The sequence below is a fragment of the Ctenopharyngodon idella genome, chromosome 21 (assembly GCF_019924925.1).
Source record: "Ctenopharyngodon idella isolate HZGC_01 chromosome 21, HZGC01, whole genome shotgun sequence".
Classification (NCBI taxonomy): Eukaryota; Metazoa; Chordata; class Actinopteri; order Cypriniformes; family Xenocyprididae; genus Ctenopharyngodon; species Ctenopharyngodon idella.
The window spans coordinates 27,832,984-27,850,726 of record NC_067240.1 but is presented as its reverse complement, the minus strand read 5'-3'; the positions used below and the strand labels follow the sequence as shown (position 1 = coordinate 27,850,726).

At 37.4% G+C, this 17,743-nt stretch overlaps 2 protein-coding genes across 6 annotated transcripts in view; one reads left to right on the top strand and one right to left on the bottom strand.

Annotated features, from left to right (window-relative positions):
* The window catches only part of LOC127503580 (arf-GAP with Rho-GAP domain, ANK repeat and PH domain-containing protein 1), a 23,163-nt gene extending 19,878 nt beyond the window's left edge, over nucleotides 1–3,285 (top strand). For 4 of the 5 annotated variants that reach the window (XM_051877557.1, XM_051877555.1, XM_051877559.1 and 1 more), the window contains 4 exons: nucleotides 1,597–1,806; nucleotides 2,223–2,328; nucleotides 2,886–3,033; nucleotides 3,107–3,285. In XM_051877557.1, the coding sequence (XP_051733517.1) occupies nucleotides 1,597–1,806; nucleotides 2,223–2,328; nucleotides 2,886–3,033; nucleotides 3,107–3,148 (506 nt within the window). In that variant the 3' untranslated portion in view covers nucleotides 3,149–3,285. Of the gene's footprint in view, nucleotides 1–1,596; nucleotides 1,807–2,222; nucleotides 2,329–2,885; nucleotides 3,034–3,075 lie in introns of all 5 variants that reach the window. The other variant, XM_051877558.1, reaches the window with a different exon arrangement.
* Nucleotides 3,202–17,743, bottom strand: ik (IK cytokine). The gene is made up of 20 exons (XM_051877561.1): nucleotides 17,606–17,743; nucleotides 16,182–16,248; nucleotides 15,679–15,771; nucleotides 15,514–15,573; nucleotides 14,753–14,920; nucleotides 12,634–12,748; nucleotides 12,482–12,552; nucleotides 11,883–11,929; nucleotides 11,637–11,800; nucleotides 9,788–9,896; nucleotides 9,478–9,517; nucleotides 9,187–9,394; nucleotides 9,044–9,062; nucleotides 8,782–8,859; nucleotides 6,734–6,815; nucleotides 6,574–6,631; nucleotides 6,408–6,496; nucleotides 6,221–6,329; nucleotides 6,026–6,060; nucleotides 3,202–3,701 (listed from the first exon to the last, which is right to left on the bottom strand). Exons 1-20 carry the CDS (start codon nucleotides 17,619–17,621, stop codon nucleotides 3,674–3,676), a joined length of 1,656 nt encoding a protein of 551 aa, XP_051733521.1. The 5' UTR covers nucleotides 17,622–17,743; the 3' UTR covers nucleotides 3,202–3,673.

Here is a 17,743-nt window from a genome sequence, read left to right as displayed (position 1 = left end):
TGGATCTGTGCGTCAGGTCTTAAAGTGACAGCAGCCTAATAAACATGCTGCCAAATTATGAGATAATATTAAAAATATCTATATGGCATTTTTTCCCCATGGTATTGATGTCAAAATTGTGGAAATGCTGAGTGGCTAGTAACTTTGGAAAACCACTAGTCACAGTGGCTGATGAGCAAGCCCTTTATTATATATATATATATATATATATATATATATATATATACAGTGCCACTTGAAAGTTTGTGAACCCCTTGCAGAATCTGTGAAAAATTAACAAAATAAGAGAGATCATACAAAATGCATGTTATTTTTTATTTAGTACTGTCCTGAGTAAGATATTTTACATAAAAGATGTTTACATACAATTCACAAGACAAAAAATAGCTGAATTTATTAAAATAACCCCATTCATAAGTATGTGAACCACTAATTCTTAATACTGTGTGTGGTTACCTGGATGATCTACGACTGTTTTTTTGTTGTGTGATGGTTGTTCATGAGTCTCTTGTTTGTTCTGAGCAGTTAAACTGAGCTCTGTTCTTCAGAAAAATCTCCAGGTCCTGCAGATTCTTCAGATTTCCAGCATCTTTTGCATATTTGAACCCTTTCCAGCAGTGACTGTATGATTTTGAGATCCGTCTTTTCACACTGAGGACAACTGAGGGACTCAAACACAACTATTAAAAAAGGTTCAAACATTCACTGATGCTCCAGATGGAAACACGATGCATTAAGAGTCAGGGGTGAAAGCTTTTGAACAGGATCAGTTTTTTTCATTTAGTACTGCCCTTTGGAAGCAACAGAAGATACCTACATGTTTCCCGGAGACAAATTAAGTACAATTTACCTTGATCTTCAAATTCAAAAAGTTTTCACCCCCCGACTCTTAATGCATCGTGTTTTTTCTGAAGAACGCTGGGAAATTTAACTGCTCAGAATAAACAAGGGACTTATGAACAACCATCACACAACAAAAAAACAGGTAACCACACACAGTATTAAGAATCAATGGTTCACATTCTTATGAATGGGGTCATTTTAATAAATTCATTTTTTTTTTTGTCTTGTGAATTATATGTAAACATCATTTATGTAAAATATCTTACTCAGGACAGTACTAAATAAAAAATAACATGCATTTTGTATGATCTCTCTTATTTTGTTAAAATTTTTCACATTTTCTGCAAGGGGTTCACAAACTTTCAAGTGGCACTGTGTATATATATATATATATATATACACTTAATAAGCACTCTTTGTAAAAGTGTTCTAAAATGTACTTCTTCAACAAGGGATTGCATAACAAAAATATTTATGACTCATTTCATTAAAACATTAAGTAAATTCATTAATTAAATCTTTCCTCTAGATAGAAGGTCAGAATATATGGAAGCTGATGAATATAGGTGGTACTGTATTGTGTTTTAGCCTGGCTGGTATGCTGGATTGACCAATCAGCATCCAGGACCACATTTTAAAACTTGAAATATATCCTAAAAGGTTTCATTTAAAAAAAAAAACATCAAATGAAAGTATCTTTCAAAACGAGTTTTTTAACCAATTGTAAAAAAAGAGATGTTTTGTTTGTTTCAGGGTTGAAGGTCGAGGGTTTGTATCGGCGCTGTGGTATCGCTCCTCAGATCAGTAAACTGGTCGATGCCCTGCGTGTTTCTCCAAAAGGAACTGTTCTGGAAACAGATGAGCTCTCTATCCTAGATGTTTCAGGAGCACTAAAACAGATCCTACGGCAGGATGTTGAGCTCATACCACAAACACAAAAACCGCACTGGCTGAAAGCTGCAGGTACGTCGGTTCTCAGCTGTCATTATCCTAATCCTAACAAACACAGCTTTCATCACGGACATCAATGTAAAGCAGCTCTACAGGAAGCAATAATGTCATTATTCAGCTCGAGTCAGTGTTGATTCAATTCAGTTGGTCAATTATGAAATGAATTTGATTCAGCTCCACAGAAGAGAGATATATATATATATATGTGTGTGTGTGTGTGTGTATTCGTATTTGTTTTATAATCTTGTAAGATTTTTTTTCTTTCAACTATTGGACTTTAATTAAGGTTAGATTTTTGTGAATATTTTAAATGAAAGACTGAGGCGAAATTGCAAACACAAATTTTCAGTCAGTTTTGCTCATATTTGTGGAGCCCACTGTTAATAGTATGTAAATAAATACGGTATGTGTTATGTATTGATCCACAGCTCTGTCAGATGAAGTACGCAGACTGCAGACGTACCGCAAACTGCTTAAACAGCTTCCTCCTGACAACCATGCAACACTGGCAGCTCTGTTTGGACACCTACACATGTATGATATCAAACTCTATATATTTGGATTTATAACTATAAATTGATATAGAGTTATCAATACTGAATATGTATTTGTAAATGTAAACATTTATAAATCTGAATATATGAACATAAGCTTGAATGTCCAAAACTTACTGTGCGCTCAGCTTGGGCATTTTGATTAACAGACTTGTTTTCTATTTCTCATTAAAACATTAATTATGCTTCATTTATATATTCATTTTTATATAATTTTCATGTTTCATTTTGCTAAAATGCTTTCAACTTTTTTTGTGAAAAGCAAAAACCTGGTTTGATAACTTTGTCATTAATGTAAAGCAAAACCTAGGAGAGATCTTAACTTTTAATAATATGATTATCTACACCTGTGTCCACTTAAGAGGAACTGATATCATATTTGCTAAAAATCACATGAGGTTGATGGAAAGATTTAACACCATTTGATTAGAGTGGACCTTAGAGAGGATGAAGTATCAGTGACTTTCATACATTGTAAGTGTATTTTTTTTGACTGTATAGCATTCTCATGAATCATACGTCTCTATCTGCTCTCAGGGTGCAGATGCACAGTCAGGTGAACCGCATGACGGCTCATAATCTGGCAGTGATATTTGTGGTCACGCTGTTCCAGGAGCTCGCCATGAACACAAGCATCGTACAACTCACCAGAGAGCTGATCATGCGCCACAAGGAGATCTTCACGGTGAGCACGCACACACGATAGAGCATCTCATTGTGTCATTAGAAATGAGTGTGTCATCTGACATTGTGTGCAGGACCACATGGAGACAGATGGAGAATACATCACTGTGTTTTGAAGAGCCGGTTCTCCTTGGATGGATGGAGTTCAACTCAGTATAGGAGTCTGATCTAGAGAGTGTTTTATGATTTATTGTAATTCAGCATTAGATGACAATGCATTTGTATTAGTAAATAAATGCGCTCAACAAAAAAAGTCACAAGGTGTGTTTGTTTCCATAGGGGCAAAACAGAACCTTTAGATATACACAGATTTGTCCACATGAATGTTGGGAATAAAACTGTCAACATTCAAGTCTCATATGATGGGATAAGGATAAGCATTTAGTTTCTATAAGCTCTTGCGTCACAATTTTTAACACTGCATCTACTTCTTAAACACTCTTCCTTAAAACTTTAACAAAACAACACTTGGAATGAACAGTAAAACAGTAAAAATTTGAAATATTTTAACATCATTTCTCTACCAATGTAATTGTATAGTGAAAATAAACAAAAACAACACAAATGGACAACTCATTTACGGTTTATACATGTGCATCAAATACATGCAGCTGGAAAGATTTCTTCACACTGTTGAAGCTTTAATATTTGGGCCGTTTTACGTCCACCCTGTACGAGAGAAGAGGAAACGGATCATGAGCATGACTACAGGCATTTCACTGCAAAATAACATTTTAATCTGATCATAAAATGGCTACATCACACTAGACGACAAACTGCCCAACTCCAATTATCTGCCCAAATCTCATTTCTTTTTTGAGGTCATTTACAAGAGCTTTTCAAAGCAGCCCATATCAAACTCTAATGACACTTCTGAAACAGACCTGCCTATGTTAAACACAGTGTCAGGGTTTTTTTCCCCACCACCCCAAAGAATGGTCACAAGCTTAAAACATCAGGAGTTAATTTAACCAACCGTGTTTGGACTGATTTCATTTTTTTTTTTTTTTTTTTTATAGAAATATGGTTCTCTCAATATAAGTGGTTCAAAACCTAGTTTTTTTTTTTTTTAGATCAATCTGAATAAAAAATATAGACTTCATTTGATGAATCTAAGTGGTTATATATATATATATATATATATTATATATATATAATAATTTAACCGAACATGGAAAATGAATAGGAAAGCCCTAACGCAGAGCAATACTTCTTAAAAAGGTGTGCTCACATATGCCCCGTCTCGGGGTTATTTACACTAAATGCATTCTTACTGATCAGATGCAGTTCAGCCTGTTCTTCATACATGGATTACTCAGTTATCTGGATTTTACTGTTGGCGATTTGACATGATCCAGGGGTGCGTTTCCCGTACAGCGACATAACTCGATACTTAACTACCATAGTATGATAAATCATTGAAGAAATCAACTAGCTAGTCACGAAAAAGCATATTGTCGCAAATTTGTTGTTCAAAAACATTGGTGAATGACGTCACGCAAGTGGTGGAGTAATAACTTTTTTAATTAATCTGTTGAGATAGAATTAATGCCAGTGTTTTTGCTATAAATTTCCATCCTATGTGTTCAAAAGAACAAAACCGGAAAACTGGCACAAAATATCTAATAAAAATGGAAATTTCTGCAATCAGTGATGAAATTGTGGCTCTTTTTTCATCCATCATAAGAGCGGCAGATGAAACTCAAACGCTGTCATGTTCTCTTGCATTCGGAAGCTGGTGTTTGGGAATGCAATCTTGTGAGACGCCTCTGGAGGGAATTAAACTAAATCATATCATTCCGATGACAGACTTTGACTCTGGCGTTTCAAGAACCACCAAACCAACATTTGAGATGCTGCGATGTGATTGGTCCACTGGTTAGTCCAATTATCCAATCACATTCTCTGTTGAGGCAGTCATGTGAGATTTTTGTTGCGCATTGAGGGATTTAAGCCCTGGGTATACTTAATTTTTTTTTTTTTTTTCTTTTTTTTTTTTTTTTACACGCACAGTTGAACACACAGCCTTGCAAAGTATACTTCAGTTGACTGGTACGCGTACACGGGTGTTCAACGCATGTGCAGTTTTGATCTCTCGCCACGAGTTATAACCCATGTAAGGGGCTGTTTACACAACACGGCCAAAATGCATGAAAAGTTTTCCGTTTTTAGCGGTTCATTTACATGACAATGGCGTTTTGGTGGCCTGAAAACACAAACTTTTGAAAACGTTTTTCAAAGTGTACGTTTTTGAAAACGATACCATTGTCATCTTGTAAACTGGAAAAACGCGAATCTGTGAAAACTGTATTGTTTCATGCTAGAGTTGTACAAAAGAGGGTACTTTCTAACCTCTTCACACAATCTCTCGTCTATGTAGGCCTCCATTGTCGCTGTAGCTTGCATGCGTTCCGGTCTGTTCTGTTTATGCATTTTTTTTTTTCGACTACCTTGTGAATTTACGCCCCCAGGGCACGACTGCCACCTTGTGGATAAACTAATTACTGCCAAAAAAAAAAATACGCATTTGTGACCTGTGCGTACAAGTACATACGGTTACAAAAAAAAAAAAAAAAAAAACGGCAGTGCGCGTACTCTTCTGATGACGAAATTTGCATTGCGCGCTGTACGCTGACCCTCGTGTACACGTAAAAAGTGAAGTATACTTTGGGCTTTATTCGGTAAATGCATTTCCATCGTAGTTAATGCACGTCTTATCGGATGAAAAAAAAAAATGACTCAATCGAGTGCATTTTTAGAATTCACTGCATTTCCGTCTAGCACTTTTTTATGTTATATCCCAAAATTCACAAAAATAGGTGGATGGAAACAAAACATGGCTAATGTTGCAAATATATACATATCTGCTTTCATTTCACATATGAGTGGCCCAGATTATGAAAATGTCAATATTTTTGCAGTTCACATTTCATTTTTAGATACTCAGGAGTAACTGAAAAAAAAGAAAAGAGAAAAGAAACAACGACACTCACCCATCTGCCTCCATTTTCTTTCTCTTCTCAATTATCTGAAATAACCAGACAGTATGAGCATGCTGCAGGACTGAATGTGACACACTGAACATCACTTAACACCTGTTTGCAGCTTGTGGTCATTTCTTACACAGCGTTTAATTCCAATTTCTTATACATTACACAGAATGTTGTTGATGAACCGGGTAAACTCACAGCACTGATTTTCTTCCACTGTCGGTCTAACTCGGCCTTCTCGTTGGTTTCTTTAAAGCGACGAGTCTTTCGGCCCTCTGACATTTTGATGCCGTACTGGAAGGCGGCCCTATAAACACCAGCATCATCATCATTAAAGTGAACACAACATCACACTGACAAACTCAGAAAATAGAGCCTGTGTTACTTTGGCAGCGCCTCCTTGTTGTTCATGTAGTCGCTGTACTCTTCTTGAGTGTCAAAGTCCCAGCGGCCCAAAGGACCCTTCTTATTACCCTACAAACAGACACACTCATGAATATGCCTGACCAGAGACACTTGGAGAAATTACAACTCATCAAACTCATTCATGCCTGGTCCATCTTGCTGTAGTCCACTTCTTCATCGCTGTCCACAGCCAGATCATCCATTCTACGAGACAAAGGAGCAAATATTAGCTTTTTTGCTCTTAATTTTACTTCAAAATCTCAACATCATCATCTTTAACTGTACATGAGAGAAGAGATAACTCACGTGGCAGGGTAGCATTCAGCGTAACTGTTTGACATCCCAAAGAAATCTCCCAGATGCTTCTTCTCTTCACGTCTGCTTCCAGTGCTCACAGTTAAAGAAACAAACTCAACACTGCAGTGTGATGCATCATGTTACAGGAGAACGCTTTAAAATCATACACATTAATACAGAAATTATATACGATTTTAATGTCTGCAGCCAGTGCTTGACATTTACACCCGCCGACCCACCAAATGGGGGTGTATTTCAGCAGTGGCGTGTGACGCAGTCATTCCTACTAGCCACTTTTGCAGGTTGAATTTTATATGTAATATATACAATTTTCAATTGTAGTCCTTTAAAAAAAGCATCTGAAATAATAAACTAAGTGCAAAGTAGTGCTGTCAAAAATATACATTTTGATACATCTCTCTGACAGCGAGTCGACACACAAACCCTACTCCCCTCCAATACTCGTTTCATCTGCTCCAGTGTTACAGGGCTTGAATTTCGGCGTAGGATTGCACGTATTGCGCATAATTTTACTCTTTCCCGCAGATTTTGTGCTCACACCCAAAGTGTGCCACATAAAGCCGCTCACTTCTAAATTGAGTTCTTTTTCGCTGCATATTGCACTTAAACAGTCAAATACACACAAAATAATGTCATAATGCCGGTCTTGGTGAGTATTCACATAAACACAGTCAGTTATGTTTTAAGTGAACGTAAACAGTTGAGAAAGAAAACGCATGTGTAACAGTATAATGGATCTGTGTGTCAGGTCAGCCTAATAAACCTGCTGCCAAATTATGAGATAATATTAGAAATATCAATATAGCAGTTTGCTTCCATGGTATCAATGTCAAAATTGTGGCCAATGAAAATGCTGAGTGGCTTGAAACTTTGGAAAACCACTAGCCACAGTGACTGATGAGCAAAAAAAGTTAAAAGTTAGACTAAAGCCGGGTGCACACTGTGCGATTTATAATAGTCCTTTACGATTGTTGCTTGTCAGACTGTACGTTCATGTCACACGTGGGATCTCAGCTGTCATTTATGTCAGACTGTACGACAGTCAAAACGCGTTAAAAACGGATGCGCGCATAAACACTTGTTCGGAGTTTTACATTAACCAACACACATTCGGTGACTGTGAGCTGCATTACACGCGGGACTGAAATGGTGGCTAACAAAGACATCTCTAGCATTAATTTTGATCATGGCTTGTCTTGACAAACAAAGAAAATTTGACATTCGTTGTAGGAGAAGTCACATTGCAGGACTGTGCGCCAAATCTTCTGACACTGCCAGAATTTCATCAGAGGTAAAATCTGATCCCAACGGTCATTAATCAGCTGTCAGTGAACACGTCAAACTAGCGATCAAAGACTACAGATTTTAGCCTGGGATTATAGGAATCTTTAGGATTCTCAAAATTTGTCTCAGACGACCAAATCATGGCCAAAATCGCACAGTGTGCACCCGCCTTTAACCGTCGCACTCGCACACCCACCATGTTTGTAGTATTTTAACACTTTTTATTCGTGTTTGTAGTTCTAATCGAATTCTCGTCCAACACGCAATGGTTTGTGGGCAATATTAGCCGTTAGACGTTGCATGGATCTGCACTTCAGATTCTAACCAGAAACAGTGGACCATCCGGGTATCTTTTGGAACACTCATTTCAACATACTATGATTTGGGACACACTAATTCTAATTTAGAATACGACGCGAACTGAGACGCAACAGTTGTGAGTTGAAACTTTTGATGCAAGAAGAGTTTATCTCATTAGAACCATGTAACTGACACTGGCCATCCTTACAGCAACTGCTGCAGTTTGACTAACTAATGTAATAAGGTACCGTAATGAGTGATGTCTGTAAGGCATCCTATTCTTTATGAAATTAATTTTTTTTGGCTTTATGTCTCAAAAAATCCTGTTTATTTCAGACCGGATTTCAAGTAGGTGTTTCATCATTTACGTCTAGTATCTTTGATACAAAGTGCAACAGCTGCGTCTGAATTTCATTCATTCTGTTCACATCAGCAGTCACATGAAGGATATGCTTCCGGGCCCTGCAAATGAGCAGCTCCAGCAAACTTCTCATTGATTAGCTTGATCTGGTCCTTCACAGAGGCTGGACCTGCAAGAGAACATCACAACTACAGCATTGAAGTACTCAACAGCACTGGACTTTATCATTCAAATGCATTTTTTTTAACTTTGATCATTTTTCCAGTGAACTATTCCTTCATTTAACTACTTTTATATGTAAACTCCACGGTTCCATAAAGTGTATGAGGAATATGAAGATTGTGAAAGTTTACCTTTATCGATGTCTATGACCTGAAGAGAGAGAAATATTACACAATTATTACAGTGATTGCTTACTTATGATAGTGATATAAGGTCTGCACAAATATTCTGATGCATTGAGGTCATTTTCTTCAAACGACAATGATCAGCTGACCTCCTCGTCAGCTCGAGGCTTCTCAAAGTAACTGTGTCGTCTTTTCTCCTCGTCCCGATCTCTCTCTCTCTCCCTCTCTCTCTCTCTCTCCCTCTCGCGCTCTCGATCTTTCTCCCTCTCCCTCTCCCTCTCACGGTAGCGTTCTTTCTCTTTGTCTCTGATGCTCTTGGAGGTGGAGGGTATGTAGTCACCGATATCGTCAAAGATGCTGCACACACAAACACACACAGACGGTTAAGAAGCTAACGATCAGATCATAAACCTAAAACATTCGACTGCATGTAAACTCACCTCAAGTCAGCCTCAGGTGGTTTCTTCTCATCCAGACGCCCTGAAAACAGAGAAAACACTCAACTTTTACACATACACAAGCAAATTTGAGGTCATCTGAACACCATAATCAATCGCTCGATACTTTTCACTCTTTTATGCCTCAGATTCTTTCAGTGATGTCTAGGGCTGCAGGTAATAACTTGCCAGGGATTGTGACTTAATAAACTTTGAGAACCACTGTGTTAGAGTACTTGAGTACAAAACAGACTCAAAAAAACTGATCTCTAATGAACATACAGCACTGGACATCAGCCGTGCAGGAAACTACCTTTGTCCTTCTTCTTGATTTTCTTGTTGCGTGTGCCCTGCCTCAGGTACGACAGGATCTGCGTCAGTTTGCTGATGACTATGTCATTGGTGGTGAGTGTCGTCTGAGCCTGAGGAACAAAAACAGCAGTTTGACTACACATTTAAAACAAGCTGAAGAAAACAGGAGTGGAGTCTGCCTGTGCAATCCTAACCGACTGCCACAATGCTAAGGTGTTGCCATGTGGTAGCTAAGGCTTTGTGAGTCTTTTTAGCGCTCTGGGAGGTCAAAGGAGCCGATCTTCAACTCTGTTTGGAACCGACAACCATATTTACTAACAGGCGTGATTCACAAATTGTCCTGCTCACACAACAGGTTCCAGGGAGGGAGGGCATCTTTTCAATTCAAGCCCCTTTTTTTCCAGGTTGCAAACTTGAATAACATGTAACTATAGTTGACAGGCCTTAGTTGCGTCCCAAATGACGCACTATGCAATCAGCCATGTAGTGTATGACTTTTATAAGTTTATTTTGTCATTCAACACTGGAGTAGCAGTGTAGGTTCAGCTATTCGCAACTCTACTACTTTATTATTAGCAATAGCAGTACTGACACTTGATTTGGCAACCAAACGTGACCGGATACAACAGGAAAACATACAGAGAGCATCAGCTTTTGTTTTTTTCTGCTCTGACACCCGTGAAACCACACTGAACACGATAAGTTCATGTAAGAAAACAGAAATGTTTAGAGAACATTGTGCTTAGTACGTTTTTCATCTTCAAACCAAACTTTAAATCTAGTCTGACTAACATGCTTTCCATAATGTTTGTGTCAGTAGGCGGAGAGTAGGCGGTCTTTAGCAGCTGTTCGAACACTTTCGACCATTTGAGCATGTACACCATGAACGCAAACCGGTCGAATGCATTTTCAACTACCTCTGGAAGTGGTCGAAAGTGGACAAGCTCAAAACGTTTTAGACCCCGTTTACACCAGTATTTAGCGTCATCCACTTGTGATACGACTGACCAAATCACTTCTTAATACCAGGTGGAACGACGTTGGATTTTCCCTCTTTTGCACCTCGCTTTTAAATGCTAATTCGGCCGCACAGCCATTCATAACGGTGCGGAGCAGAGCGAGCATTTTCAATTAATGAACTGAAAACACTCGCTCTGCTCCGTGCCAGTGAACATGCACTGTTATGAATGCCTGTGCGCATTTGAATTAGCGCCAATTTGGGGGGCGGCAATTGCTTAAATTGTGGGTTCATTATTATTCTTAATGAAAAACACAACTACTAGAAAAACACAACTAATCCTTTGCAGGTTCCCTAATTAGCATTGGGTTTAAATCCAAAATATTGCCAAATAAGCACTTTTACATTTTGCTTTGAAACCAAATCTTCCGCCATCATCTTGTCAGTCAGCTCCTCACTCTCATGATAAATGAGATCTGACTCCTGCTGCTGATCTGTGCTGCGGCTCTCATTCGGCTCATGCTGCAGTGAGCAGATGCATTCAGTTTTTAATTGTAGTGTCTGTTCTCTAACTGAACTCCATGATTTTTATTATTATAAAAAAAAAATCTAAACAACAGTGGGGGGCAGTGGTTGGGAAGTGATGTAACCGGTGCCGTATGGTTTCAAAATAACGGTTTCAAAATTTAGAGTGCCATTCACTCCTATTATAAAGCTTGGAGGAGCCAGGATATTTTTTAATATAACTCAGATTGTGTTCGTCTGAAAGAGGATAGTCATATACACCTAGGATGGCTTGAGTATGAGGGAATCATGGGATAATTTTTATTTTTGGGTGAGCTATCCCTTTAAGTAATGTCAAGGTGTGTAATCATGTGTTTGGGGTCTGTACCTCCATGGTGGGGCAGTCGGCTTTGCTGCGGATGAGGGTGGTTGGGATGTCGGTGTCTGCATACTCGTCTTCCAGGTCCACCACATAAGCCATACGGCCTGGCAGGAAAAGCTCGTTACGCTCCATCTGACGGCCCTTGAACAGGATACGATAGATGTTCCGTCCTAAAGAGCAGAAGAATACACAGAACTCACATGTAGTACAGTCTTATTACCGACCATGAGATTAAACACAGACTGAACTCACCCAGACGAGTCTTGAACTCAATCTTCTGCTCTGGATCTTCATCTCTCCTGTCAAACACAAACATGTTAAAAGACAATCGCAACTGGGTTAAGTGAACAAATGTTACCCTGGACCACAAAACCAGTCATAAGGGTCAATTTTTTGAAATTGAGATTTATACATCATCTGCAAGTTGAATAAATAATCTTTCCACTGACGTATGGTTTGTTAGGATAGGACAATATTTGGCCGAGATACAACTATTTGAAAATCTGAAATCTGAGGGTGTAAAAAAAAAAAAAATAAATAAAAAAATAAAAATATTGAGAAAGTCACCTTTAAAATTGTCCAAATGAAGTCCTTAGCAATGCATATTACTTACAAAATTTTTTTTTAAAAAATTAAAAACTTGATATATTTACAGTAGGAAATTTACAAAACATCTTCATGGAACATGATCTTTACTTAATATCCTAATGATTTTTGGCATAAAAGAAAGATCGATAATTTTGACCCATACAATGTATTGTTGGCTATTGCTACAAATATACCTGTGCGACTTATGACAGGTATATTTATATTTGACTTCAGGGTCACAAAAAAGGAATTATGAAACGTACTTGACTTCCTTTTGCACTTTCTCAATCATGTCCTCCTCTTCCCGCTCCTTACTAGTGATCTCAGCTCTGACCTGAAATTAAAACAGCACCATAAGCAAAAGCAAATCTGTGGCAGTGGTATGATTATCATACAGGGGAATAAGCGGTTGTACCTTCTGTAGCAGGGCAAAATCCAAACCCTTCACCAAGTGAGTGTGCTCCATATCACCACCCAAGAACTTGGACTCCTGGATCAGCTGACGCCTTTTCTCTGCTGCTGATTTGTCCCTGTTCAACAACAGTGCAGGCAAAAAATGCACATTTAAATCCAAACAAATAACACAAAGCACTTCTTACTAATAATTTATAAGTAATAATAAGTCCTATAAGTATTCAATTGCTAATATTACTGTTGTCAAAATAGCATACAGGTTAAACTGTTGGCATTCTTGTTTACAGCTGCTAGACACAACAGTGTCACTATGTCCACTATGTTGTGCGATTTTGGGAGTAATGCAAATAAAAAAAATGAACAAATAAATTACTTCATTTGCAAAGGCACAAATCTAAAGACAGAAGTAGAAGTAACTGCATGTCAGGTAAGTTAAGCTTAAATAAATCAGCATTATTCTGGTCATGGGGCAGGTGATTTTTGGAGTGGAGTACAGCCTGTGTGGGCGGCAAAGGAACTTCTGTTAAATGGACTGCTGGGTTAAATCTAAATAACAGCAATGTTCAAGTGCATTTAGCGCAGTGGTCTACAAACATTCACCAAATTTCAAAATATCTCGTTTCAGGGCTCAACATTAAGTCTTGTCATGTGCTTGTCCTTCAGACAAGTAAATCGGTCATTCACTTGTCTGAGTAAAAAAGCTGCTTGTCCAGAAAAAAATAGGAATTTTGTGTTGCAAAAATAATTTATTCTGAAGCAATATTCTCAGTGTCCTATCAGCTTTGACCTATCTAATTCTGCATACATGTGACTTTACCCCAAGGGCTTTTTTTTTTTTTTTTTTTACATTTATAAAGGGCTTTTTTCCCCTAATCTTATTAAATGTATGCTCCATCTTTCATTTCAAATTCTTAAATTTGATCAATAAATTCTATTAGAATAATAGAATAAGACACTATAGGGCTGTTACCAGTCAAATTAAATCACTTACACAAATTATAACTGCATTAAATAATGTTATGAGATTGTTTTAAATTTTCTTTTTAAAATACAAATAAGAAATGTTGGGGGAAAAAAATGATACTTTTAAACATGAAACTAAACCGCCAGTAGGTGGCGGCATCTTAATGAGTGAGTCATTCATTCAAACGATTCGTTTTTAACGGCTGATTCATTCAAGTATGAGGCAGTTGTTTATGAATGAGTCATTGAATCTTTGACTCAACCGATTCGTTCAAAATGCTGAATCATTCAGTAATGAAAACACGGCAGAGTGTTGCTGTGAGATGCACTATGGTTCTGCTGTGATCTTTGTTTGGAACTATTTTTACTGCTGAAATGGAACAAAAACGGTCAATATTGTGTCTAAAATGTAAGTGACTTTATTTTTAACTACTTGTTTAATGAACTGTTGAAATCAGTGTCACATTTTCAATCGTGATGGTATTCAGGAAAACAGCACTCTTGGTCGTGTGATGTTGCTTAACTGTATCATGTGTTATGAATATAAAAACTCCACATTTTGAATTTTTTCTGCAGTGTTAAGTTTCTTTGTTTGTGCTGCGCTTATTTGTCTCCTCGACAGGTTCGTGCAACCTTGTTACCGTCAGTACATTTTACATTATATATTATCTACTATCGATAGCCATTTACACTAAATGTAATAAAATCAGAGTCATTCTCGTGTTTTGACGATTCCCTAGTTATTTTTTGTTATTTGACGTTTCAATCAGGCTATTGTCTGGTCGGGCAAGTAAAATATTTTCACTTGCCTCTTCAAAAAATCCTAATGTCAAGCCCTGTTGTTCCTTTAGGGAATAATAGTCATTTTACTAAAATGGCCAGCATTTCTAGTCTCTGGCAGCCATGTTATACAAACTTCAAAATGATGATTATTTCACAAATGCACTACAACATACATGCCAAATCTGGTACAAATTATGCAAATAAAAGAACAAAAAGAAAGAACCCCTAATAAGAAAAACCAACAGGAACAACAGGTGCCTACACATCTTCAGAAGATGGTCCTATAACAAAATACAGCTAAAGAAATATAATTCTGATTATTATAACATACAGTAAAAATGAAATAAAAGGCACAAATGACAGAGGAAACTCACGCCTCTGCGGTGGGTCCCACGGCTCGATAGTTGGCTGTGGTGCTGATGAGCTCAGTCTCCTCGTAGTCTTTATTAACACCATCACGTCGTTCTCGAGCACGGTCACGGTACTTCTCCGCCAGCTCACGCTCTCTCTCCATCTCCTGCTGCCGCAGTTTAGCGTAGTAACTTCAAACAGAACCGAGAAGCGCAAGAACAGGGAAAAATAATCTCATAACCTCAGAACACTGTTGAATTTTTACAAGACACATTTTACAAGCATTTTAGTACTTAATTTAAGCAATAATGAATGGGGGGAAAATGTATATTAAATAGGAAATATTTAAAAATTCAGTGTTGAAAAACAGTCCCAATTCTGCCTGGTATGTGAACAGTTTAATATTCACAGAAAAGTCTATATCATGATTTAAGTGTACTGACCTACTTTTTATTTATTCATCAAAAATGTGATCAATTCTGTGACATTCTGCGTTATACAGTAAACTGACTGAAATCATAGCATAGTTCATTTAATTTTCTGACCTTATAAAAAGTTAAATGTCATTTGATCTGCAGTGAATAAGTCCTCTCTGGATTCCCATGAAACAGCTTCACAAGTGGAGCCACTAATTTCATTTTCTACTCTTTTGACATTTTTTTATTTTAGTCACTGATGCAGAGTGAAACGTAAGACAGTGTGCAGAAGAGACAGAAGCAACAGTAAAATTAGTTTCTGAAGCAGTAGTAATGTAGGATGATTCATTCACTGTTCGCCAACTTACCTTTTTTTCTTACGCCTGCGAGCTGCAGGATCCTCATCCTCGTTATATTCTCGTGGCATCCTGGGAAAATCATTGCAACAAAAATATCAACTGATTTAATAAGACTGTTATCATGGAGACATGCAGCATACATATGAGCAAAGACAGATATCAAAGTCAAAGTACTCATGGTGCCGTGTTTTGGAGGGTGGAGCTGAGGACGGGGTGGCTCTCGGGGTCATCAGAAGCTTCCTGAAGTCATCATTGGTCAGCTTGGATCTGAGTATCACAAACAAATTTCACTGAGCCACAAGAACAGGTGAGACCAAGAGTGAAGATAGGATCATCACTGAACCTTCAAGAACATATATTTCATGGACTGCCACAAAAACCATAATAATAATCATTATTATAATTATAATTAGAGAAACAAGATGCTATGCATTTGATATAGTGTAAATGGTGTAAATGTGATTGGAATATGATCACTGCTGATGCTTCACTCATTTAATCACATTAGAGGACAAAAAAACACGAAGTTATTTACAAATATACAGAGGGAACGCTAAAGATTTAACAAAAGAATGTTCACTGCAGAAAACAAGTCACTGTATTTACCCACCAAACACATATATGATGGACATCAGCAGATTATTTACATGAACTAAGTGATGGTGAAGGGCACTTACTGTAGCGCCGACCGATGATCTTCCACCTCATGGCCATCAGGAGCCAGAGGATTGGAGTACACATCAGCTGAAAGAGACAAACACCTGAGGGTTAGTTTACACATCAGAGAGAAGAAAGTAAAAAACAATTACGACGAGTAAAATCAAAAAGACAAATGTCATGTCATCATCACACTGTAGTGAGTATTAGATGTGATGGGAGATTCATTCATCGCCGCAAAGATACATGTGAACAAGGCTTGGGTAGAAACTATTGATTTCTCCATTTTAATCGATTCTCATTGTGATGAACTGATACTGATTCTTAAATCCCAAGAATTGATCTTTTACACTATGCTGTTTTCAGTTGATGCGTGAACAAAACTACACTAAACTTTATTTGTAGAGCCCTAGTAATCATTAAATGGCATGTAAAATGGTCATATTTTTCTCTTTACTACTAGTTATAGCACCAAATAAGCATGAATGAACATCAGAAGGTATGTTGACAGATACAGTACAACTTACTGAAATGTATCATGTCTCATGTAATCGATCATTCAGTTTTTCAACCGCAGAAAGACGCCAATAAAACAGCTTGAGAACAAAGTTACGTAACGTTACATTTACCTCAGAAAAGCCATTCAATGACCAGCTCGAGTTACCTAGAAAAATCATTTTGCTAAACACTGTATTACATTTTCATTATATTTTTACTTAATCTGTTCTTCAATGTATTTCATGTTTGAATAATTCTGTCATAAAAACAAGTTATAGCCAACGTTTAAACGTTTGCATTTCAAATGAACTAATTGGAGTTCAAACATAATTATGTCTTTAAAATATTATTATTATAAAAAATATTTTATTTTTTTAAATTTAAATGTTTGTATACAAATCAGCTGTTAATTGTAACCTTTAATATTATAGTAATATACCAACTGACAGTATTCCCTGTATAGTTTACAGCATTAGTTGAGAGGTTTTTTTCCATAAGATAAACTGGCATGTACTGTAACTGTATCACATCTATATCCAAATCGATATCGAATTGAACCGCAAGCTTGTGAATCGAAATCAGATCATGAAATTTGTGTCAAAGCCACTGAAACATGAAGCAGCTTTCCCATTACTACTAACGTTACTCGACTGTGCAGTGTTGTAAATAATAAGGGTTTGGCTGCAGGAGCTTTGCTGTTTTTGTGTTAATACGTTTTCTATTTGCACATACACAATCTTCTTGTATAGCTCACGTATTTCTATAACTTACAAAATCTACACATTATCTTTGAAGTCTACACAGAATCACTACATCGCGTTGTGCAAACGGCACAGGCATGTTCAGAGAATATAACAGCGTATATGTTTTCATACACTAAGAATATATATATGATTTTTCATCCGTACACAACATAAACGTTTATTAAATGGTATGTAATACTTACTTTCGCGTTCAGGCATGATGATATTAAACGAATCACCCTAAACCGCGACTCGACGTACTTCAATGTTGATAGTAGGTCTACTGACGTCACTTCCGCTTATTTGCCTCCAGTCGCAGCAGCGCCGCCTGGTGAACCGGA

Bases quoted from the DNA above. Each gene is read 5' to 3' on its own strand.
- ik (XM_051877561.1), bottom strand. The intron at 12,749-14,752 runs GTGAGTTTCCTC...GTTGTTGAACAG, and splicing joins GTGGGACCCACCGCAGAGGC to GGACAAATCAGCAGCAGAGA. The intron at 12,553-12,633 runs GTACAACCGCTT...TTTTAATTTCAG, and splicing joins ATTTTGCCCTGCTACAGAAG to GTCAGAGCTGAGATCACTAG.